The 24163-nt window shown below is 44.6% G+C and overlaps 1 protein-coding gene and 1 long non-coding RNA gene across 2 annotated transcripts in view; both read right to left on the bottom strand.

Moving 5' to 3' along the window:
• The window catches only part of PRKCE (protein kinase C epsilon), a 315710-nt gene extending 303391 nt beyond the window's left edge, over positions 1–12319 (bottom strand). Inside the window, exon 1 of the mRNA XM_080998138.1 lies at positions 10348–12319. Within this exon, the coding sequence (XP_080854264.1) occupies positions 10348–10695 (348 nt within the window). The 5' untranslated portion in view covers positions 10696–12319. The remainder of the gene's footprint in view (positions 1–10347) is intronic.
• A 6024-nt stretch (positions 12320–18343) lies between these two features.
• Positions 18344–20963, bottom strand: LOC308474265. The gene is made up of 3 exons (XR_013984637.1): positions 20731–20963; positions 20454–20618; positions 18344–19418 (listed from the first exon to the last, which is right to left on the bottom strand). It is a non-coding gene; the product is annotated as an uncharacterized lncRNA (long non-coding RNA).
• Positions 20964–24163: the final 3200 nt, after the last annotated feature.

Raw genomic sequence — 24163 nt, 5'->3', positions numbered from 1 at the left:
GCCAGTCACTTTCTCTCTCTCTTAGCCTAACCTGCCTCACAGGGTTGTTGGGGAGGATAAAAATGGGAAGGAGACGAACAATGCCTGCCACCTTGAGCCCTGTGGAGGAAAGGTAGGGTACAATTGCAATAAATAAACAAATGCAATAAATAAATAAAGCAAGCAAGCCAAAGGAGGTGGCGACTCCTCTGTTAGTCACTTGTTGAGTTTCCTAGCCGAGTGGGGATTTGAACCCTGATCTTCCAGGTCTTAGTCTGACACACTTAACTTGGCCCTGAATGGCTGTGGAGAGGAACCTGGCCTGCCCTATAGAAAACCTTCACTGTTCTGTACCCCCTGTTCAGGAGAAAAACCCCCACAAACTCCAACGCAAGGGCTAAATAATTTAGGTAATGAAGCAATCTGGATAATGTATGTTCGGATGATGATAATGATAATGTAGATTGCGGGAGGCGTTAATGCTCAAAAGAACTCAGAGATGGTATTGCAGTGATCCTTCACAACCATCATGTTTAAGCTGATAAGACTCAGGATCAAGCCCTCTCTTTCCCGTTGTCCGGCTGCGAGTGCCTCGTTTGCGTAGCCAAAGGGACACCATTCACACACTAAATGTAAAGGATGAGCTACCAAAAATTTGGAAGGTAGAAACCTGAAGAATCGATTAGAGGGGGAGACAGTAGGCAGGAATGAAAGAAGAAGAAGAAGGAGGAGGAGGAGGAGAAATGGAATCTTCTCACTGAATTCATGAAGTATGCTATAAATGTTGATGAATGTAACAGTTTTTCTGCGTGGTAAAATATTAATATATACACACACATAAATGTATAATGTAAGTATTTATAATGTGTGTATGTATTAATATTTTACCACATAGAGAAACTGTCATATTCATCAACATTTATGTTATATTTATTCTTCAGTAAGAAGATTCCATTTATCTTTATTTTTTTCCGCTCTTGTCTACCACCTCTTCCTATGTAATGTGTTCATCAATGTGAGGTGTTGTTTTTAAAGATTCAATAAACTATATTTTTTTTAAAAAACAGGAAAAGTAGCAATAGCACAAAAAAGAGAGGTATGTCCTTTTTTTGGGGGGGGGGGGAATCCCAAGCTTTGCAGAAGTACAAAAAAAGGAACAAACTCAAGGCAGGGGAGGGAAAACAACCCAATTTGGACTGTTTGGTAGCCATCTATCTGCCTAATACCAGGCAAGGATATTTCCTCAGCTAGAACAGAACTGTCTAATCTGAGTGACAGCAGCTCTCCAGGGTCCTGGAGGAGAGGGCTTTCCCATCACCTCCTGCCTGACCCTTTTCCATGGAGACCCCAGGGCTTCCTCTGTAGGTCCTTCCGCATGCATGGCATGTGCTCCCTTCCACTAAACTACAGTTTGGTCAATGCACTGCAATGGAAAGCATAATGCTGGTGGTCAACTAAAGAGGTTTAAAGACTCTCCCCAGGCAAATCTTTAAAAATGTAGTATAAACACTAACAGTTGGGAAACACCTGCCTGTGAGCACTCTAGTTGGAGAACAGCCTTTACCAAAGGTGTCACGAGCTTTGAAGACACTCGAACTCAGGACGCAAGGGAGAAACATGCTAAGAGGAAGGCACGCTTGGCAAATCCACACTGTGATCAACTCCCGCCCAGAAACCAATGTCCCCACTGTGGAAGGACATGTGGATCCAGAATTGGCCTCCACAGTCACTTACGGACTCATTGTTAAAACCGTGTTTATGGAAGACAATCTTACTCAGCTATGAGTGATCGCCAAAGAGAGAAAAGGAAAAGAAAGGGGAAGAGCCTGATGAGGTTACCCAAGGTCCCTTCCAGGGTCTCTTCTGACACTACAATTCTATACTTCTATGACTCTATGATCTCAACCTAATGGCTTGACTGTAGCTTGCTCTCTGTATTCAGCCCTGCACTTACTTTCCTCGATGTGACAATGGAGGACTAAGATGCCTCGTGATTCATGCGGCGGCACAGCCGCACAAGATGTGCGTCTTTCGCTCCACACGAATCAGCTCGCTTGATGGAGACGTCCGTCGCAAACCTGGCACCCAGAAATCTCCATGTTGTCGCAACTGGACCCTTGCCGGTAGCTAAATGTGCCTCGCGCCCAGGGAATTTCGAACGCTCATCGCCCATGGTGACTCAGGTGTGAAGGAAACAAACTTCTATTCATGCTCAGAAGCAATTATAGATTCTATATATTACTATATATTATTCTATATATAAAGATATTATTATATTTTTACTTTACATACTCCAAGCCTAACACATAGCTTTCAAAGCATGTTCTGGGAGTGAATTTTTGGCTTAAATAAACTCCTGTGTTGAATTTAACCCACTGCTCTGGCCTGGGAGTTTTTGAGCCTGCAGTGTTGCTGAAGTGAAGCAGGCATAAACCTGATCAAACCCTTGATTGGGAGGCTGGCAGGAACCTCTTGTAAGAGCAGGACAGAACTATCTGCGTTTTTTAAAATGCTTCAGTTCCTGTTTTCAAAAGTCACAATTAAGAATTAATCTTAGGCATACTTTCCAGGTGGGGGGGGGGGCATATTCTCACAACAGTGTTATGGCTATTATTCCTTGAGGCAGAAAGACAGCATTTAAAAAAAAAAAAAAAAAACCACCATAATAATATTCCCATTTTACAGATGTGGAGCAAAGTAAAGAGGAAAATCAGTGGGGCTTAAGGTCATAAGACAAACCCTTCTAGATCAGATCAAGGCCCTTCTAGCCTAGGATCATGTTTCCTACAATGGCCAACTGGATACCTATGGGAAGCCAACTGTTCTTGCCTAATGTTGCTCCCCCAGAAATTGTTCTTCAGCGCCTCTGATTCTGGAGGAGGTCTACAATGGCTAGTAGCCTTTCACAGCCTTATTAAAAGCACACGTGATTGCAGCCAGGTAGCTTACAGACATATGAACCCAGAGTCCTCATTTCCAGGCCTGGTATGTTCTCCTCCCTATTACACAAACTCACTTCAAAGCAAAATTATCAGAGCATCAGTTGTACACTCCCAGATAAGTCTACACCCAGCCTCCTAATTGTGACAAAACAGGCTGCATGTTAGCTTTGAGCCTGATGTGCTAAGGTCAGAAGCTTCGATTTATTATTTATGTAGAACCATCAATTCAACAAGGTGCTTTGTAGGGTGGTGTGTGTATATATATATATATATATATATATATATATATATATATATAAAAATCCACCTTTAGGAGCTTACAATCTAAAGTTTATCAAAGAAGGGAGAATACAACAAAAAGGGGAAGAGCCTGTAACAACGTACTGATATTATAAATAGAGGACTGGGTCATTGAACTAAAAGGATGAATTTGAATTTGAGGAGGATTATAACAGAGCTGGGAGGTAACAGCAGAAAGATGCTCTGGCAGAGAATTCTAGGCATAAAAGTTGACCAGTGCCAATCAAAGCCCTTCCTTCAAAGCACACATTTGTCACTGTCATGCCATAGCACTTCATCCAAGCTGGCCTATTAGCAATGCCATTCATTTTTCTTCACTATGGCTGCAACGGTTGGTCTTCTCAGAGAACGCTCTTAAGAAGTCAGTGGTATTTGAGATGCATGTGCACTGGGTTACAGCCTTTTGGGCTGTATCCAACATTTGTCCTATTCAAAGTAAACCCATTGAAATTAATGGACATGACAAATGTAGGTCCATGGATTTCAGTGGATCTGCTCTGAGTATAACTTGGCTGCCTATAGAGCCCTGCAGCCAGTTTTTGCAATGTTTGACAGCCAGTTGTTAGAACTTGAAGCCTGCAAGCATCAAGGAATCTTTGCCCTATTCTAGGCATGAGCTTTTCCATTCTGTAGTTCATGCTGTTCCCTGAGCATCGAACCTTTAAAAGCCAGTGTTCAACACTCTAGAAAAATCATACCAGTCTCAAAACCTGTTGCCAAAGATGCACCATTGCCACAAATAGCTATATTTCTAACTGCTGCTTTCAAAAATGGCCATTGCTGTAAGTATGCAGTCCCCCCCCCCCGGTCGCCCACCACACTAAAGCATTCCTTGACCTCATCCCACCATTAAACCATTTGATACATGGCAGCAATTGTATAAAATAAGGTCTCCCATTGGCCATCTCCTGAGATTCAGATGTAGCCCATGTAAGTCAATAAAGGATTGGATTGTTTGGAGAATTGCCGAATATTCCACAATCTAAATGTAAAACTGCTTTGTGCATGCATGCCGTGTTAGCACAACAGTTGCTATCGTGATTCTTTAGCACTCTTCTTGTGTATCGCTGCTCTGTAACCATGGAATCAGTCTACATCACAGTCATAACAGAGAGAAAGAGAAAAAATATCTAGCATCTTCCTGCAGACGAACAAAACACTCCAATCTCTTAAAACCCATCCGTCTTCAATGGGTGGGACATGACCCGCCTTCAAGTCATCCCAGCGGCACTGCTGCCTCCCTCTTAGTAATGTTTGTGTTGACTTAGAAGAAAGTAAAAAATGTGCAAAGGAGGAGACATAAATGTACGATAAAAACAAATTAATATTGGGGTCAAGCGTTGCAGGTTGAGATGAGAGGGAACCGGAGTTTCAAAAATTGACAGTTTCAATCTCAAACAGCATGTTGAAATATGTGTAATGAACTACGACAAACAAAGCAAGGGAAATGACCAACTCCAAAGGGGTTGTGTCTCCCCATCAAAAACAATAGAGCGCTCTTTTTTAATGCGCAGAATTGGCTCCGGTGCCATCTCTACATATGGATTTCCAAACTATTGTTCTAGAATTCTGGAACACTCCTTCGTGCCGACATTCCCAGATAAAGAATGACATTTGCTTGCAACCGCACCACTGATAATTATCTTTAAGTTTTTACTGAGGAATGTAATCAAGCTGTTAATATGCTGATAGGACATGTTATCAGCGCGCTTGGATTTTGGCAACTCTTAACCTAATAAGAAAATGCAGCTCTGGGAGCAGCGCACCAGAGCATTATGCTAGATGCTAACAGAAAAGCAGCTGTAAGACATCAGAGATTTAACATGTCAGATCTCAATGTTCCCTTAATACAGGGGTAGTGGGTGAACCTGCGGCCCACCAGATGTTCCCAATCCACCAGCCCCAGCCAACATGACTAATGGTCATGTTGGGTTGATGAGAGCTGTAGTCCAACCCCATCTGGAGGGTCACACGTTCGCCATTCTTGCTCTAATACCTGCCGTTGGGGACTGGAAAAATAAAGTTTGCCCAAATTGTGAGTAGGAACATGAAGAGTTTGACCACTGGTCCATTAAGCTAAGTATTTTCCCTAAAAATAGCATTGCAAAGAAAAACAAAATGAAACACTAACAATAAAGTAGGGGCAAAACAGAATGCAATTAAAGGAAACTGGGAGATCGAATACTTAAAATTGTTATTTGGAACAAGGCTGCCCTCACTGTAGGAGACAGCATGCTGGGAATTACAAGTGAGAAAAGTGCTTTTGGGGGCTCCCCATCAGCTTCTGGCTGGCCACTATGAGAGCAGAATGTTGGACTAAGTGGGCCTTTGGTCTGATCCAGAAAGGCTTTCCTCAAGTTCTGAATCATTCTTTTGCTCGTAATAATTTTATAAAAGTAAATACAAGGAATCCAAGTACATGTTACATGAATGTTCAATTAATGTATGTATAACCTTTATGCGTGCATAAGCCGATTTAGACCACCTCAGACTATTTATGTCAGGCATCCCCAAACTCGGCCCTCCAGCTGTTTTGGGACTACAACTCCCATCATCCCTAGCTAACAGGACCAGTGGTCAGGGATGATGGGAATTGTAGTCCCAAAACATCTGGAGGGCCGAATTTGGGGGTGCCTGATTTATGTGGATTTTAATTTGAACCGTACTGCCATTTAAATGCATGTTACTAGGGGCCGGTTTATGCCTTATGGAGCTGAGGGATGTGCTTGTCCACTTTGCAGCCTGGGATGAAAACTGCAGTGTTTGAGAGAAGGAGGGAGGTACGAGTGAGTGAGTGAGTGAGTGAGTGAGTGAAACAGGGGAGGCATAGGGGCAGTGGTCCATCAGGGTAAATGGAGCACTGCCCCCCCACACCAGTGTGCCCTCAGTTAGCCCCCACCTGCTAGCCTCCTTGCTGAGGACCAATCAGGGAGTGGCTCTGCCTGTCACTGCCTCTGGCTCCACCTCTTGCTGCCTTCACTCCTACCAGTTCCAGTGAGAACCAGCCACCAATGTATTTCTGGGGCAGGCAGCGGGCAGGTGTATTTAATGTTAAAAGGCATGTGATAATCACCCGATAAGATCATGTGACATGGAGAGAACTATGGACCATTAGAGATATGGAATCAGTGAGACAGTAAGGGTAAACTGGAGGCACAGAGGTGTTTTATTTTCATCTTGTTAATCGGCGGTCTATAAATTTAATAAATGAGGATGATGTAACACTGGGTTAGGCGACTCAGCACCGTCCAGACTACAACTCCCATCATTCCTAACCTTTGGTCATGGTGACTGAGATTGATGGGAGATGTAGTCCAACAGCCGCTGCCTAGAAACCGCTTTCCCACCCCTGTTTAAAACAACAAGCTGGTTATTGATGCAGCAAATGGGATTCACTGATCGATCTTCATGCAACTACTAGTATTTAATAAAATAAAATAAAATATTACCACTCCTGTTGATTTTACGGCATCTTATCTGACACTGAACCTGCTGATGACAAAGGTTTATTTTTATTTATTTTTAATCATGAATTCCGGAAGCCACTTGCAGGAAGAAGAAAAATAATAAAAACTCATTTCAATTATACATCTGTTTCTTTTTCAAGACAGCCCTAAGGATCCCAGCAGGTGACACTATTTAAAATTGTGTGTTTCCCCTTCCCCAGCACCCCAATTTAAGAAACAATGGTGATTTACGTCAACGTAAGGATTCCTCCTTTTAAATTACCAATACAATTCTATATTGCTTTCTGCTTCTTTATACCCGTGCCAATGGATATTTGCTTAAGGCCACTTCAAAATTTACATTTTAAAGTGCAGGCTTAAAAAGAAATGTTTCAGAGTACTCTTAGAAATGCCAGCATAACGAACACACAAGGCAGTGTACCTGGGGTGACAGCACAGTCTTCCATCCAGGAGCAAACCATGTAAGATGTGCCTTCAGATCATGGCTTTGGGGCATCTGAATACAGTACCAAGATGGGGCACCTTTGGCCTTCCAGATGTTGACAGGCTGCAGCTCCCTCCAGCCCCAGTCAACATCTGGAGTTGTAGTCCAACAACATCTGTAGGGGAACAAGTTCCCCACATTCCTGTTAATGGGACCCTTTTTGTTCCAAAAGTAAAGTTCCCTATTTTCTCCAGCATTACTTTTCCTAGAGCTTCCAAAACTAATGCCCTTTTTAGCTAGAACACTAACTACGTCGCAAATCGGGACGCAATCTTGGGGCGGCAGCAAGACATCTTACCAAAAACAATAGCAACCCAGCATCCATACTTAAATGCTGACAGCATATGGCTTCATCAGTCAATTTCTAAATGCTTCCTGTGAGATGGCGATGCCAACACAGATATACCTGCACCAGTCAATTTGTTCCCGCTGATTTATTCCTTTTATACCATATCAGAAAAGACAGCGCAAATATTTCTTAAGTCTAATGTATCATCAAACAATGATGTTCCAAATTCATGACTCTTTACTGTTTGAGGAGGTGAGCTGCTCGGCACAGTGTGGCTCAGCTGGGAATTTGCTTCTTCCAGTGGGTTTTTTTTCTTCTTTTATTTGCAAGGGAAAGATTATAAACACCCTGGCTCCTATCGACCTGTGCAAAAAGGGAGGTGAATTCAGCATCCTTGCAAACCTAGAGCAGTCCTCCTTGTGTTGTGATCAGAACCTCCCAGCTTCAACCCCCCCAATATATCCAGTTTAAAAAAATGGTTCTCAGAAAATATAACTAAGAAAAGCCTCCGGCTGAAAACTTGCAAAAGCTGCTGTCAGTCAAAGTACACAGAACTGCATTGCTATCCTGCAAGAGAGAAGTTGGTGGATGTGGTCGAAAACACACTCGCAGTGTTTCCAGGTATTTGCTTACAGGACAGAACATACGTGCTCAGACCACGTCCACCACAGAATGCCTGTCTGCCTTCACCAGCTTCCTATGTTCATTGCCAATTCTGCTCAAGATCTAAGACAGGATCAACAACACCCTCTTGGGTTGAGTTCCTGCACACTGCAAGACCCAAAGTCTTTTCACCTGCATCTGAAAAGCTAATGCGGCCCAGCAAGATAGCAGATCTCAGGCAAGCCAGCTCAGTCAATCCCTGCCGAGACATGTGGGAAGTCAGTCTCTCTTGGTCTCCCCATCTGTAAAATGGGAATAGCAATCACACAAGATTATTCTGAACCTAAAGGCTGCAAGCTACTTTGTTTGAGTGATGTGCCATGTAAATAATCATAACAACAAGGGCTTTTCTAAAAGGCTGCCAAAATATGTCTGCAGGCCCAGATAATATTACAGGTTATAATATTGCAAGTTTAGCATTACTTCCAGTGTCTTAAGCCTAAAGATACTCCCATCTTCACCACTGTAACCTTCATATCGTATCCTTTGGAGTAAACCCAGGGAATTGCCGGAAATAATTCCAAGGGAAAGGATTGGGATCAAAGCTTGCATATAACATTATTCAGTTCATGTTCCACAGTACTAATAATCTCTGGGGTTTAGATTCTGATCAGACATACATTTTTTTCTACTTGCAACAGATAACTTGTTTAAATAGTGTGCAGAGGAATGTAACGTGTGAAATTGAAACAAGGATGCACCCCAGATCTTGTCTACTTCCTAGCCAATTCATAAAGCAGGCTGGATTATCTCAAATGTATATTTATAATACCATAATGTCAGTGCGGGGAAACGTTCTTCATGGTTATGCACTTCATACCCTCAGTTAAATCATGGCAAGATGCCTCAAAATCAAACAAGAATCTTAGTCCGTATTGATAAGCCAACTCCCCCCCCCCACACACACACTACATAGAACTGACAACAATTGCTCAGGTGTTTATATGGCCAAGCAACACAGCTGTTCTCTGACAGTCCAGTTACATTCCACTTTCACAGTCCTGCCCTGTAAGCCTTGCCCCATCAACCCTATGGAGGTGCGCATTTTAAGGCCTACTTAAAACGTTACTTCATCCCCAGGAGTCTGGGGTGAAGCTATTACATACACAGACCCACACTTGCAGGCCAGGAGATTCCATGGTCAAATATACACTGGGTTCCCCAGTTCATTCATTTATTACTCACAAGCTCAAAACCCATTCTCAGTATCACCCCAAGCAGAATCCAATGGGGCCGGGCAACACCTGAGCCAATTTGACACCACCTCTGCCAGACGCATCTCCCACACTCAGATGAGACTGCTTTATTATCAACATTATTTTTCAAGCTAGCTTTCATGCTGCCTGGGTTCTGGATGGTCTCAGGCTCTAGACAACTGTTTTCCACCACCTCTTAACCCTCTTAAGATTGTGACATGCAAGTTATGCCCTTTTCGTGAGGGGAAGACAAGGAATCATTAAGCATCAGGATGCTTTTAAAAAGTGCATACGGACAACTTTGTCGATCGTGCAGGCCATAGAAAGCAGCAGAGAGCCAGGAAGTCTCAGAGTCTGGGTACCATATCTAAGAATCTGATGCTGTGCTTTCATTGATACATGCCCGGCCTGTTTGGGATTTTGTATGGTGCATGCATGCGAGGGAAGACATGAAAAAAAGTAGCTCATCATTTGTTTTTGCCATCAAGGACCCGGGCAATTACAGCAAAAGATTGTGGAGATTCAAGAGCTGGACAAGTGTAGCATTATTATAACTCAAAGGCAACATGAGCCCAATTCTCCTGAGGCTGCAGAGGTGGGAAGACATGCCTTCTTAAGCACAGGAAATGAGAAGAAAATATACAGTATACAGCCTTAATGAGTATGTAAGGCAATGGCACTACCTGGGGACGCTTGGGTCTCCCAGGATGAGCAACACGTGAAAACAAAACTAATGGGATTCAGACCATATCGTGGTGGGTTTTCTTTTGAGGAGAAATCATGCCTTCATTCTCACAAAGCAGGCAAGACAGCCTCGACATCTATGTGAACAGCTCAGCCACCTGCCTCAGCATCAACAAAGCCTTCCATCCAAGGGCCATGTCATGCCTTCCAAGACATCTGTCAAACAAAGTGTGGGGGGGGTACACTTCCATCCAGCTCAAAGCCCAACCCGCCACAGACACCTGCACAGCCTGGAACCCCTCAGTGCCGCGGACGTGTGTGTATGTACGACGCGAACACTCACCCAGTCCTCAAAGTGGCGGCTCCCGTTCTGCAGCAAGTCCTCAAACTGGATGGTGCAGTTGGCCACGAAATCGTCGTACCCAATGGGGGCATCGTGGAAAACAGCCATCTCGATCTTCCGGCCGTTGCAAACGTCCGTGACAAACTCATCGTTCCAGGCAGGGCTGTTGGTCTTCTGCTTGGTGGAGGTCTGGCCGATCCGGGAGTCGTCCACATTGAGGGCAATGTAAGGGTCCAGCAGGAAGGTCTGTGGTTTGGGACCCACCGCATGCCGCAGGGACCAAGCTGTGGGCTTGAGATTCACCGCTTCGCAGATTTTTATTTTCAGCATGCCATTGAAAACCACCATGGTTAGATGGCTTCACTAGTTGTTGTTGTTGTTTAATTTTTCCCTGGGATTAAAGCACACACTCTGAAGTGCGGAGGGATCCGAGGAGATTTCTCCAATAAATAAGAAGGCAGGTTGGAGTGGAAGGAGGTGCAGGCTTCAGAACAGCAGGGCGGCGGGAAAGAGGGGGGCTCTCTCCTTTTGTTGCTTTTTTCTGCTACCTGTGATTATTTAGCCCTTCCTCTCGCGACGCCCGGGGAATACACACACGCCTGCATGCAGACATGCATCGAGGTCTCGTCCTTTCTCTGCCTGTGTGTGTTTCCTAACGGAAAAACAAGGAAGGGACGGGAGGGGAGGGGAGGGGGGGAGACGTCCCTGCTTGCAGGAATCCAAAATGCAATCGGAGCAAAATCAGAGGAGCCTCTGGATAGAGAGAAACAGACTTTCTTTCCCCCCCTCCTCCTCCGCACCCCCCCCCCTTTTTAGATCATAATCCTGGATCAGTCTTCTGCACACAAACACACACACACAGAAAAACAATCCGAAGCTCTTGCACACGCTAGTGCTGTCTTGTCTGTGTGCGGCGGCGGCGGCGGCGGCGGCAGCCCAGGAGGAGGGAGGAAGAAGGGGGAGTTTGAAAAATAATAACAAAACCCACCCAGAAGCAGCAAAGCGAGCGAGCCGCCCTGCCTGCTCCGCCGCCTCCCCGGCTGGGAGACGAAGCAGCAGAGAAATCACACAGTCCAGCCCAGCCAGGGAACCTTACATCCGCCTCGGCTGCAGGAGCCTCCTCGCCGCCTTCTCCTCCTCCGCCTCCTCCTCTTCCAAGGCCAAGGATCCAGTGGATCGAATCCAAGGCATGGGGAGAAGCGGCTCCGGATCGGACGGCTCAGCGCGGGAGTTCAACTTACGGAGCTTATTTTTAAAAAAATAAAATAATAATAGATATAGAACAACAACAATAATAATAATATTTCGCCAAACGACCCAAACCAGCACGGCGATGGGTTGCTCTCTCTCTGTCTCCGGCTCGCTCCCTTGGCACTCGCTCGCTCGCTCGCTCTCTCCGGGCGCTCGCTGTTTTTGCGCCGCTCGCCCGCCTGGTGTGTCTGGCGCTGGGCTGGAGGAGCCCTACCCCACCTCTCGCTCGCTCTCTCGCTCTCTCTCTGGGTCTGTCTCCCTAATGCAGGAAATGCGCAAAAGACGTCAGTGTGTGTGCCTGCGAGCGAGGCAGCGCGAGTGCGCGAAGAGAAAGTTTTTGCCTGTTGGGGGAGCACTTTGAGCGATCGCCGGCGAGCAACAGCTCCGAGCGGGGAAGGCAAAGGAGAGCAGCCGCCGCCGCCGCCGCCGCAGCTGCTTCTCCTCCCGGGGTCGTGACTTTCAGCCGATCCCCGGGCGCAAAAGGGCTCCGTGCGCCCCGCTTTACGCGCGCCTCGCCGCTACGTCTCCAAGTGCCGCTTCTTTTCAAACCGGGCCGCTTTCGCCTTGCCTCTTGCTCGCTTGTTTTTCCTTTAAAGACGTCTCTCTCTCTCTCTGGTTCGCCTTCCTTATCACCGGCCTGGGAGCCTAAGGGGGCTCCCTATCGGGAGACTCCTCTTGGAAAAGGCAATCAAAGGCGATAAAAGAGCCACGACAATGATGACTCCGTTCAAATCGCAAGCAGGGCAAAGGGAACCGTCGACGCCCAGCCCCTCAAATCCCGCTCAAGGCGAAGGCTGCCAGGCTTCTTGTCAAGCACATAGCCTTTCCCACAGCGCGTAAAAGTCAAGGAACAGGCCTCTTCGCATCTGAATTTGGCACACAAATGGGCCAGAGAGATGCTCTCACACGCCATAGTTAAAAGACTATGGGACTCACTGCCACAAGAGGCAACGGTGGCCATCAGCTTAGATGGCTTTAAAAGATGGTTAGACTAATTCATGGAGGAGGGCTAATAGTGCTAATGGCGATCCTCTGTCGCCACTGGACTAAAAGGAGGTTGGAGGGTCATCTGTCATGGATGAGATTCTTGCATTGCAGGGGGTTGGACTAGATGTCCCTTGGGATCCCTTTCCAGCTGGGCAATTCTATGATAACAGTGGATGGGAATCACAGGTGGACAGAGCTGTGTTGCACTTGCATGCTTCCCACAGACACGGGGTTGGCCGCTGTGAGAACAGGATGCTGACCTTGTCGGGATTTCGTTCTGATGGAGCAGGCACCTCTTTTGTCCTTCTGCATAATCCATATGAAGGCCAACAAAAAATTGCATGAATCATCCTAGAATTAGAAAGGACTCTGAGGGTCATCTAGTTTAACCCCCTGCAAGGCAGGAATTTCAGCTAAATCATCTGTGACAGATGGCTATTCAACCTCTGCTTAAAAACCTCCAAGGAAGGAGAGTCTATCTAACTCCCCCCCCCCATTAAAATAAATAAATCAATCAAACTATAAAAATCAGCAACACAAGCAAGGAGTGGTGCATTGTAAAAACTTATCTGTGCCCAGGACTGATTACATCATGCTAATGTGGCCTAGGAAGGCTTTTGTACTGCAGCAAAAGAATTGCTACCTGATCCCTGGGGGGTGGGGGTGGGTTTTTTAAAAAATGATGCTGATGTTTTCAGCAATAAAATGTGATTTTATTATGCTTCTGAGCCAATTTGTGGCCTAAAAGCAGCATAGCAATATAGATACACATAAATAAATTTTTAAAAGCTAGGAAATCTACGAGCGATTTCCAGCCTGGCAAGGTTTTAATTCTGTGAGAAGGAACAGGATTGCATGAGTAGGAATTACCGTAGCTCACCTTCGAAATGGCGCTGCTGACTGTGGCCCCCATGGGGGGTGTACAGAATTCAGCCTCACACGGACATCTCTGCACAGAACTAGGCCTATCACAGACATCCTGGCCCACAATTTTGCTTTAATACTGACGCCCCTATGAAGCACAAGGACTAACAGACATATATCTCTGTCAGGGCCGGATTAAGAGCTTTAGAGGCCCTAAGCACTGAAAACATTATGGTGTCCCCACCATATGTAATTCGAAATCGAAACAGCACTAAACCATAACAAAAAAGTTTATTTTTCAAAATGGCACAAAGCTTACAAGGATGCTGAGATGCACATGCGTTTGAGTTGCCAGCTTTGTTCTGGCAAAATGTGGGGCGGGGCGGTTGGGAGGCAAATTTTATGGTGCTGAAGCCTAATGGGACGGCCCCTCTTTAATTCCCCCCCCCCTCAAACACACACACATCTACACATGAATTTTTAAATCTGTCTCTACTTGGCTATCCAGAGCTTAAATACTTGACCTTTCACACACCTTTTCAAACACATGCATTTGGAGAGGATACCTAACTTGGCACACACACAGAGAAGACCTGAAATCCAGGACAAAAATTATCAATACAGGAATTAGCCTTTTACATTGAAATATGGGGCGATCCTGTATTATACAGGACAGGTGGCAACCCTAAATGTATGTCACGTGCAACGCATGGCAGGATCTGATGACCTCACATTGTTTCGATTTATGTTGCAGTAGTAGGATGCTCCCTGTTTTAGATACTTAAATTTTAGAAAAGGTGCAGAGAATTGTGTAGCGAAAGATGCAGGAGACAGGAAAGGAATGGTGAAGAACTGAAGAGAAGGATGGAAAAGGAGCAGGGGAAGACAGAAACAGATGACTCTGAAGAATTTAGCTACAGAAGTCTTGGCTTATATTGGTGCAAGAGGATGTTTTGTGCACTAATTTTAATTACTGTACTGTGTTAGGTGTTATTCTTGCTCCTGTTTAGTATTAAGCTGTTCAATGTGTCTGTATTGTTTTATAAACACTTGCATGGATTTTAAAAAAAATGATTGATATTATTATTTCTAATATGCTTTTTTTAACCATTGTACTTAATTGTTCACTTGAGATGTGAGTCACTTTGGGCACAAAGTTGTGGGAAAGTGGCATTCAAGTAAACAGACAGTGATGATGATGAGTAATAAAAAAAATAACGGGGAAAATAAGAGAAGAGTGTGGAGTGGAGCAAAGTTCTGACTTTCCCCCCATGATAATATATATATATATAAATATTCTTTTTTTATAAATCTCAATTTTGGGGTGCCCCTTGCTTTGCTGGGGCCCTAAGCTTGGTCTGCCTAGTGGGTAATCCTTCACAGGTCCCTGTAAAGAATTCAGGTTAGAGTGTGGTGCTGATAACACCAAGGTTGCAGGTTCAGTCCCCAAATGGGACAGCTGCGTAGTCCTCAGGGTCCTTTGCAACTCCACAATTCTACCATCTATGATCCATGCACAGAGCTGTCGAACAAAGAAATCCAGGCCTTCTTTGCAGAGATTTTAGCCTTGCTTGCTTCCAGAGATTTGCATACACAAACACACCGTCAGGGGTTCTACAATAATATTGTCACCGGTGGCTTGTGTGTGTGTTTGCTTTTGGAAGGGGATGGTTTGACGATGCAAACAGTATCTGCACACAAGCAGCACCTGGCTATGAGCCAAACAGCAACCCTTCTGAGCGGCTCTCCCCTCCAGAGACTCTCACACGAGGCCTGCTATAAATGTGAGCAGGTTTTAAGCTGCCCTGTTTTTCCCGACTGGATTTTAACCCAAGGTACTAGCTGCCATCATATTCTGCCACATATTTATTTATGGCCATATACATAGAGATAGAGGACACAGGTGGCGCTGTGGGTTAAACCACAGAGCCTAGGGCTTGCCGATCAGAAGGTCGGTGGTTCAGATCCCCGCGATGGGGTGAGCCCCCGTTGCTCGGTCCCTGCTCCTGCCAACCTAGCAGTTCGAAAGCACATCAAAGTGCAAGTAGATAAATAGGTACCGCTCCAGTGGGAAGGTAAACAGCGTTTCCGTGTGCTGCTCTGGTTCGCCAGAAGCGGCTTAGTCATGCTGGCCACATGACCCGGAAGCTGTAAGCCGGCTCCCTCGGCCAATAAAGCGAGATGAGCACCACAACCCCAGAGTCAGTCACGACTGGAACTAATGGTCAGGGGTCCCTTTACCTTTACATAGAGATATCTGGCTAACAAAACACCGTTATGGAGGCTATGCACCCAACCACCCTTTAAAAAAACAAAAAACCCACAACATAGGTTTTATAGCTTCTTCAGGAATATTACATCCAAGGAGCGTAATGCCAAGCAGAATGGCCAGATTTTTGGAATCTTCTAAGCCAAAAGAAGTACGTCCAAAGGAAGAAATTGATTATTTATTAAATTTGTATACAAAATGCATATTTTAGGGGAAAGTGTACATAAATATGATCATAGTATTAGAAACAATCATATATTATTAATAATAATATTAGGAGGAATCACTTGCAAACAATGTGTACTTTAGTTTAAAATCCAACAAGGAAGGAATACAGAGAATCTGATCAAACACAACTCTGTATATAATAAACATATAATGTACACTGAATATCCCACTGCAATTCGTGTTGTGATTCAAAATAACACCAACACAAAGCATATATGTAGACTCACAAGGAACTTTTATATATATATATATAGTGTCTTGCAAATTGCTATTCAGTATAACTGAGATTGAGAGTTCAACAGTTCAACTGTGTAGTTTAAAAGGCATAGGAAAACATGTTTATTGGGAGAAAATACTGACGAATTTTCATGAATTACCAACAAAAACTGAACGAGGATTTTTTAAAAAACACTCACACACACATTGCAAATTGCTGCAGAATGTGGAGAACTGAATTTAAGATGGGAACATGAGAAACAGAGAATAAAAACCCACCCTAGTCTCCGGAATGCCAAGGTCTGCAAAAGTGCACAAAGTTTTTAATGGGAAAATAATCTGAAGAGGAACCGCAAATCCAGGCCAATGAAGACTCAGAGGCCCAGACGTGTTGCTTGCTTGCTGAGGCTGGGGGTAAGAAAAAACAGGGAGGACTGGAAAAGGGAATGGGTGGGATCCTGAACAAAGAGCAACTCCACATTACCACGTACTGCTGTGGGTCCCACCTGCTGCTTATGAATGAATAGCCCTTGCGCTGTTTATGTGGATAAAGAACAAGCTTATACGTAGCCACCGGTGCCAAGAGATGACATTAGCACACCAGTAGATGCAAAAGCCTGGTGTGAATATTACGCTTGCTTAGGATTTTCCGTCCAGCTGTTTGGCTATTCTCTCGCCTCTTTTCATTTATCTTAAAATCAGGATCCCACTGGAATCTTCTTCGCACGGTCCAAACTGTGAGAAATTGTTGACAAATGTAAACTCGGAAGAAGGCAGAGCTGGATTCCTCCTGGCTCCCAATAATTGCTTTGATGAGCTGTGGTTGGCTTCACTTAACCCTTGGCTTCACCACCACCACGGACAGTGAGGTAATGTCTTGAGATTTCAGCATGTGCTCCATTTGGCCTGGATCATCTGCACAGGCTTGACTTCCTACACCATCAGAAGGTGCAGAACTTTGCCTTCCATAGAAATAACATCCTTGCCCTGCTCAGCACCCCCCTCAAGGGTCTGGGAAATGAAGGGAATGCCAAAGGGAAACGGCCTTCCCAGCTGGATCCAAGGGGAAGATGGGACAATGTAGATCAACAATACAACAGAACAGGATGGAAGTTGCATGATTCTTCCACCAATGAGTTCCTTTGGCCTCCTGAGCACCATATTTGACCAGGGATGATGAGATGCAGCCAATTCTGTTAACTTGCAGCATTAGAATTAATGTTTATTTATTCAATTAATATACTGTCTGTATCCAAAGATCTCAGGGCGATTTACAACATTAAGAACAGAATTTATGCAGCACAATACACAGCATAATAATATAATAATCATGACAACATGCTCAGTGGTCACAAAATGTTTGGTTGAGGGTGTTATGTACTGAAGTTCTCACCCTGGGCCAGCAGGGGGATACTGTAGATAGTTTTCACTCAGGTCCACATATGCTAATAAGGGATTGAAAGTGACGTTCAGTGATTGGATAGTTACAGAAAATGGTTACTGTTGCGTTCTAGTGGAGCTCTATATAAGGCTGGCTGAACCCTTCAGTTCAGTTCAGTTCTGGCCTGTGAATAAGCAAGAGCTGTTTGAAGAATCGCTGTGTCGTCTGATATGTTCACCCACAACTTAACAGAGGGGGTGGTCAAATAGGAAAAAAACAGGGAGGTAAAATGGAATGGAATATCCTGAAACACAGTACAGTTGGTTGGTTGGTTGGTTGGTTGGTTGGTTGGTAGGAACACTGAGCAGTTGCATTCAACCACCTGTTTTAATTTATTTAATTGATTTAAAAGCTCAAATGATTGATTGATTTGGATTAGTTGTCAGCAGTTGGGAGAGCTTTATGTCACCCATGGCAACGGAGTCAGAAATTCTCAGTTGTTTGCTCATGCAATGACAAATCAGCGCTTCTGATTATCACCAGTTGTATATTGTTGATAACCTTACAAATGCAGAGCACGCATGGATGAGACTGTCATAATTCACTTTGCAGGCCAGACTCCACATCTGTCTAGTTCAGTGCTGTACTCCAAGAGCAGTCAGCCAGATGCCTTTTAACGTAATGGAGATCGCCTTCCTCTGTGTTACACCCCCGGCATCTGATCAAATGGAGTCTTTGCCTTTGGAAGACCCATTTCAGCTGGCATTGGCTAATAGCTGCTGAGATCATGGGCGAACTTCCATGAGCCCCAGCCAGCAGTGGGATGATTTAAGGATTTTCCAGGATATTTTTGCAATTTCCGTTCGTACTCTGCTTCCGACTACAGTATTCTGGCTATGTCTGGGAAATTATGATCGTATGGCAACCCTAGGTGGGAGCTGGAGTCTAACAACATATGAAGGTCCACAGGCTCTTCATCCACTGTTTAATACAGTTTCCCAAAATTGGGTCTGTAGCTGTTGTTAGACTACAAATCCTATCATCGTTATCCAGCTGTCAGGGATGATGGGAACTGTAGTCCAAAAACAGCCGGAGACCCAACTTTGGGAAATCCCCAGTTAAACCATCACAATATAAAATTTGCAATAATGCACGTAGCGATGGGAAGTTATTGCTTCATTTTGCTTTGTGGACTGCTTGTAGACCTGTTGTTTAGTCGTTTAGTTGTGTCCGACTTTTTGTGACCCCATGGACCAGAGCACGCCAGGCACTCCTGTCTTCCTCTGCCTCCCGCAGTTTGGTCAAACTCATGCTGGTAGCTTCAAGAACACTGTCCAACCATCTCGTCCTCTATCGTCCCCTTCTCCTTGTGCCCTCCATCTTTCCCAACATCAGGGTCTTTTCCAGGGAGTCTTCTCTTCTCATGAGGTGGCCAAAGTATTGGAGCCTCAGCTTCAGGATCTGTCCTTCCAGTGAGCACTCAGGGCTGATTTCCCTCAGAATGGAGAGGTTTGATCTTCTTGCAGTCCATGGGACTCTCAAGAGTCTCCTCCAGCACCATAGTTCAAAAGCATCAATTCTTCGGCAATCAGCCTTCTTTATGGTCCAGCTCTCACTTCCATACATCACTACTGGGAAAACCACGGCTTTAACTATACGGACCTTTATTGGCAAGGTGATGTCTCTGCTATTTAAGATGCTGTCTAGGTTTGTCATTGCTTTTCTCCCAAGGAGCAGGCGTCTTTTAATTTCGTGGCTGCTGTCACCATCTGCAGTGATCAGGGAGCCCAAGAAAGTAAAATCTCTCACTGCCTCCACCGCTTGCAGACCTAGGGATTGGCTTTTCACGGGCTGCTGCTTTTCACTCTTCTTTGCCTGTGAAAGAGCAAAGACAAATGAGAGAGGCTTGACAGCTGCAGGCTGTGTGTTACCTTGCGCCAGCCCCTGACCTTTGCATGGCCTGCGCCTTCTAAGTGGGCTGTGCGGAGAAACAGCACTATCTGGTGGAAGGAGCATGCAAAACTCTCAGCAAGGATTGAATGTACAAGAGGCACTCTCATTAATCACGATCGCCATCACTGTTGCAGGGGAAGGCGCCCCTGTTCCAGCATAAACAACCCCCCCCCCGCCAGGGTTGTCCATGATGGTGCTGAAGCAGAGATGCCACAGAATGTTTGCAAACACCCTAATTGTGGTTGCGGCGAAAGGTTTGGCCACAAAATGCTGGTAAAACAGTGCAGCTGTTATGAAAGGAAAGACAATCGAATTGTGAATAAACAAATGGGATATGGGTGAAGGTGGTTTCATATGCTGATTAGATACAACTGGGCAAATTTCTGAGTGCAGATCTCCAGTTATCTAGTTGATGATGATTTTATTATTATTATTTGAATATTACTTCCAGATCAATAATTCTATTTCAAAGCTATCTGAAAAGGCTTGACTTTACTCTACATCAGGGGTCAGGAAACTTTTTCAGCAGGGGCCGGTCCACTGTTCCTCATACCTTGTGGGGGGCCGGACTATATTTTGAGAAAAATGTATGAACGAATCCCTATGCCCCACAAATAACCCAGAGATGCATTTTAAATAAAAGGACACATTCTACTCACGTAAAAACACGCTGATTCCCAGACCATCCACGGGCTGGATTTATAAGGTGATTGGGCCGGATCCGTCCCCTGGGCCTTAGTTTACCTACCCATGGGTTAGAGAGTAGAACTAGGACCTGGGAGATCAGGGTTCAAATCCCCACTCAGTTGTGAAGCTCACTGGGTGACCTTGGGCCAGTTGCAGCCTCTTCAACTACTTCACAGGGTCGTTGTAGTGATTAGCGGTGTGTGTGTGATCCATGTACTCCTTTTAGAAGAAGGTAGGATATAAATGCAATAAATTAGCTCTTCTGCTTACCTGCTTAAGAAAGCTGGAGGGGCCAGCAGGATCCAGAATCAATCTAGATTGAAAGCAGCATGCTGAAGAAAAAGATGAACAATTCTGGGTCGAGGAAAACGACATTTTTGAGATGCAGACAGGTCAGTGTGCAGGCAGTCTGAATGTTAGGCTGCACTGAATGGCCTAGGAGCAAGTTCAGTAAAAAGAAAAGGTCGCAGCCCAACGGACAATTCATTTTCCAGCAGCAAAATCCATGCCAGTGAAAGCAATTATAGGAAGAAGGAGGGAAAATCACCTTCTCTGTGCCAGGAGGTGAGAGAATACCAACGACGGCAAAATCCCAATTAAGTGCAGCTCCTACTCTGCTCATGCTTGCTGATTGAATTTCATGCCTTAATGATGTGAAAATCTTCATAAATATATTTAACCAGAGCTTCCTAAGTGTAATTGACTGACATCCAAACAACTAAATAGCTGAAGTCTCCCACCCGGAAAACCCAATCCAAACGCATTTTGGAGAGTGATTGGCTCACAACTTCCTCCCATGATGGAACATTACATTCTTTCTTAAAGAGGAAATATGGGCTCTAAATTAGTACTAATTGAAAGCATGCATTTATATAAATCGGTTACAGTGTTGTCAGTTCCGAGATGGCGCAAGGTTTCCAATTCTCCATGCTGAAAGCACCCGATTAGATTAACAGCTGTGTGAAGTAGGTAGAAATAAGCGTTGCGCTGGCTTCTGCAATCCTAAAGTCCCACATGATAACTTGGTGAAATATGGCAGCTTTCACAGCTGTTAGCAAATGTGACCATTTCCCCAACATATCAAAAGACTGTGCCTGTCAGCAATTAAAAAGGGAAATGTTCACCCTTTCAAAATAGTGCAGTGTAAGGAACAGCTCCACAGGTTCACAGAATTCTAGAATTGGAAGGGACACCATGGGTCATCTACTCCAACCCTCCTATAATGCAGGAATCTCAACTAACTCATATGTGATAGAATAGAATCATAGGATTTTGGGATTACTGAATTGAATTTTATTACTACGGTCACAGACCAGTTCCGGCTCACTTGCAATATCAGGAAAATCATAAAACACAACAGGAATACATTGAATTTGTCACGGCTAAAATGGCCGCTGTTTCTTTAATGCTTAAAAAAGCTGGGTCAGCATGAGTCAGTGGCCAGCACTGGGTTGTATATATAGAGTGAGAAATGTTAGTTTGGTGTTGGTTTGGTTGGTTTGTGAAAGCTGGTGTTGTTGAGGTGCACAGTTTGTCAGTCGCTTTTGCAGAAAGACTTTTAAGAATAAAAGCAGAAAGTACTTTGCAAGGATACTTTTCTCGTGGACTCTTTTATGCCGACAAGGGTCCGAGGACCAGGCTGAGGTGACAAAGGGAGGTCAGAACCCTTTTTTTTTTTTTTTTACAAACACTGACAGAATTGCAATTGGGTGTAACAGAGACAATATAGATATAGTGGCAGTTAAAAATATATATTAAATCTTGATCACTAAAATATAACCTAAAATTGTCATTTAAAACTTTAATAATTTGGTAGTACAGCTTGTTCCCTAAGTTTTATGGCAGTCACATAGCTGTCAAGTGTCCCTTATTTGAAGGGACAGTCCCTTATTCTAGCGCCATGTCCCGCTGCAGTCCCTTACTGATGGATGTCCCTTAAATGTCCCTTAAATGATGTCCCTTAAATTTCAAAGGAAGCAGCTCCTCTCCCTCCCTCCCTGCCGGCCAGGGAGGAGGGAGGCTCCAACTGTGTTGCTTGGCTGTGTTGCTCACCCAATAAGAAGTCTAAGAATGACTGGGGGGTGGAGCTTGCATGCCTTGTGTGTGGCTAGTTAATGCAAGCTGAGGGGGGTTTTGAATGCTGGACGCCATTTTGTTGCACGTGCTGCTGCAAACTTTGCAGTGCAAAGCCAGGCCGGGGAGCCATCTTAAGTTGAGGCTGCATAGGCCTTGTGGTGCATGTGATTCAGATTCTATTCAGTTGAACCTCTGGTTACAAAGTTGGTTGGACAGTGTTCTCAAAGCTACCAGCATGAGTTTGACCAGACTGCAGAAGGACAGGAAGACTGGAGTGCCTGGAACAGGTGAGGCTGCAGGTCCCTTATTTTGGCTGCTGGTCCCTTATTTTCAAGGCGGCTGGTCCCTTATTTTCAAATCTGTAAGTTGACAGCTATGCAGTCACACAGAAGTTGGCCACCCTTAGCATGATCTCTGGATCCTTGTCCTCTACCAGGAGTTTTAGACATTGAAGTTCGGACCCATTTGGAGATTTTTGTATAACAGGAGTGATAAATACCGAGCGTATATCCCCGTAGAAATGGCAGTGTAACAAGACATGAGAGACAGTTTCTACCTCCATTAAGCCACAGGGGCAGATTTGTTCCACGTATGGTTTACCCTCGAATCTGCCCTGCAATAAGGCAGATGGCAGCACGTTGATTTTGGGATTACAGCTCCCATAATCCTTGATTATTGGCCATGGGGTTGATGGGAGTTGTAGTCCAAAACAACTGGAGAGTGCCAGGTTGGGTAAAATTGCTCCAGAACAAGGTTTTGTCCAAGTCCATACCGGTAGGGCTGCAAAGTGGCATTAATCTGCTATATGTAAGCTGCACAACAGGTCCTTGTGCAGCGTATAGTTTAGACTAGAGGGTGAATGGAAGTGCATGTATTCCTATTATATTAAAAAATGAATAGTTGTGAAACAGCTGCTTTCATGTTTAATTGAGGCAGAATCTACACACATATAAAAACTGTTCTGAAAATGTTTTTTTTAAGCGTTTTTTAAAAATACATTGAATTTACCATAAAGCTCACCATTGCCATCTAGTGTCACATTGTATATTGCACTTAAAACACACTTAAAACATTTTATTTGTAAAATATTATGTCTATCTTTTCCTGGTTGTTGCTGTTCTCCATCATAATATATTTACAAGAACAGAAAGATTGAATGACATGAGAGTTCAAATGTCTTGTTATGGATGTGGAACTGGAACATAATGTTCTGGTGTTGCAGTTGAAAAGATGTGGGGAGGGGGGGTTAGGTACCCTCTTGTAACATACCACTTGCACACACACACCTCCTTGCAACAGAAAAGACCTGTGGGGGCCTATGGTTTGTCCAAACATCTATTTTGTGCAAAGTCCTTGAGAGCATCTTTTAGAGGAGAAAGGGAACAGGCCTAAAAATGCACCAAGATATAAATAATTAAGCGACCCGTTCCGGCTCAAAATCAATTACATTCATCGCCCTGAAGCTGCCAAGATGCACTGTTCCTTGATGCCTCTATGGAAAAGGTGGTTTATTTTCAAAACTTGCTTTAGGTTTTCTCATTACTGTTACCCATTTTCCATCACAGTAGTGCTCGGAAACCCAAATCGTTAGAACCAGTGTCTCTGCCATCCTTGCAGCATTCAAAGGTACCCGTTTTGCACCCCATGTCACTCTGTTTAACCCACCCTGCCAGGCAACAAATTGGCACGCAGCAGCTCACAGAATTATTTTGTCTGGTCATACAGCAAGGCTCAGATGCCTCACAAGCTAACCCAGGAGCAGGAAAACATGGGGCATCTCTGTGTTAGAATTCCTGCTCCATGATTGCAGTCATGGGATTGTTGTCTATCACATGAAGGTATATGTTTTGACTCCGCAGAGTAGGAAGTGACGGAGACAGGATATTTGTGTTACTGTGCTCTGT

The sequence above is a fragment of the Podarcis pityusensis genome (assembly GCF_964106645.2).
Source record: "Podarcis pityusensis genome assembly, chromosome: 3".
NCBI classification, from domain to species: domain Eukaryota; kingdom Metazoa; phylum Chordata; class Lepidosauria; order Squamata; family Lacertidae; genus Podarcis; species Podarcis pityusensis.
The sequence above is the reverse complement of the archived record's forward strand: the minus strand, read 5'-3'. Positions and strand labels throughout refer to the sequence as shown.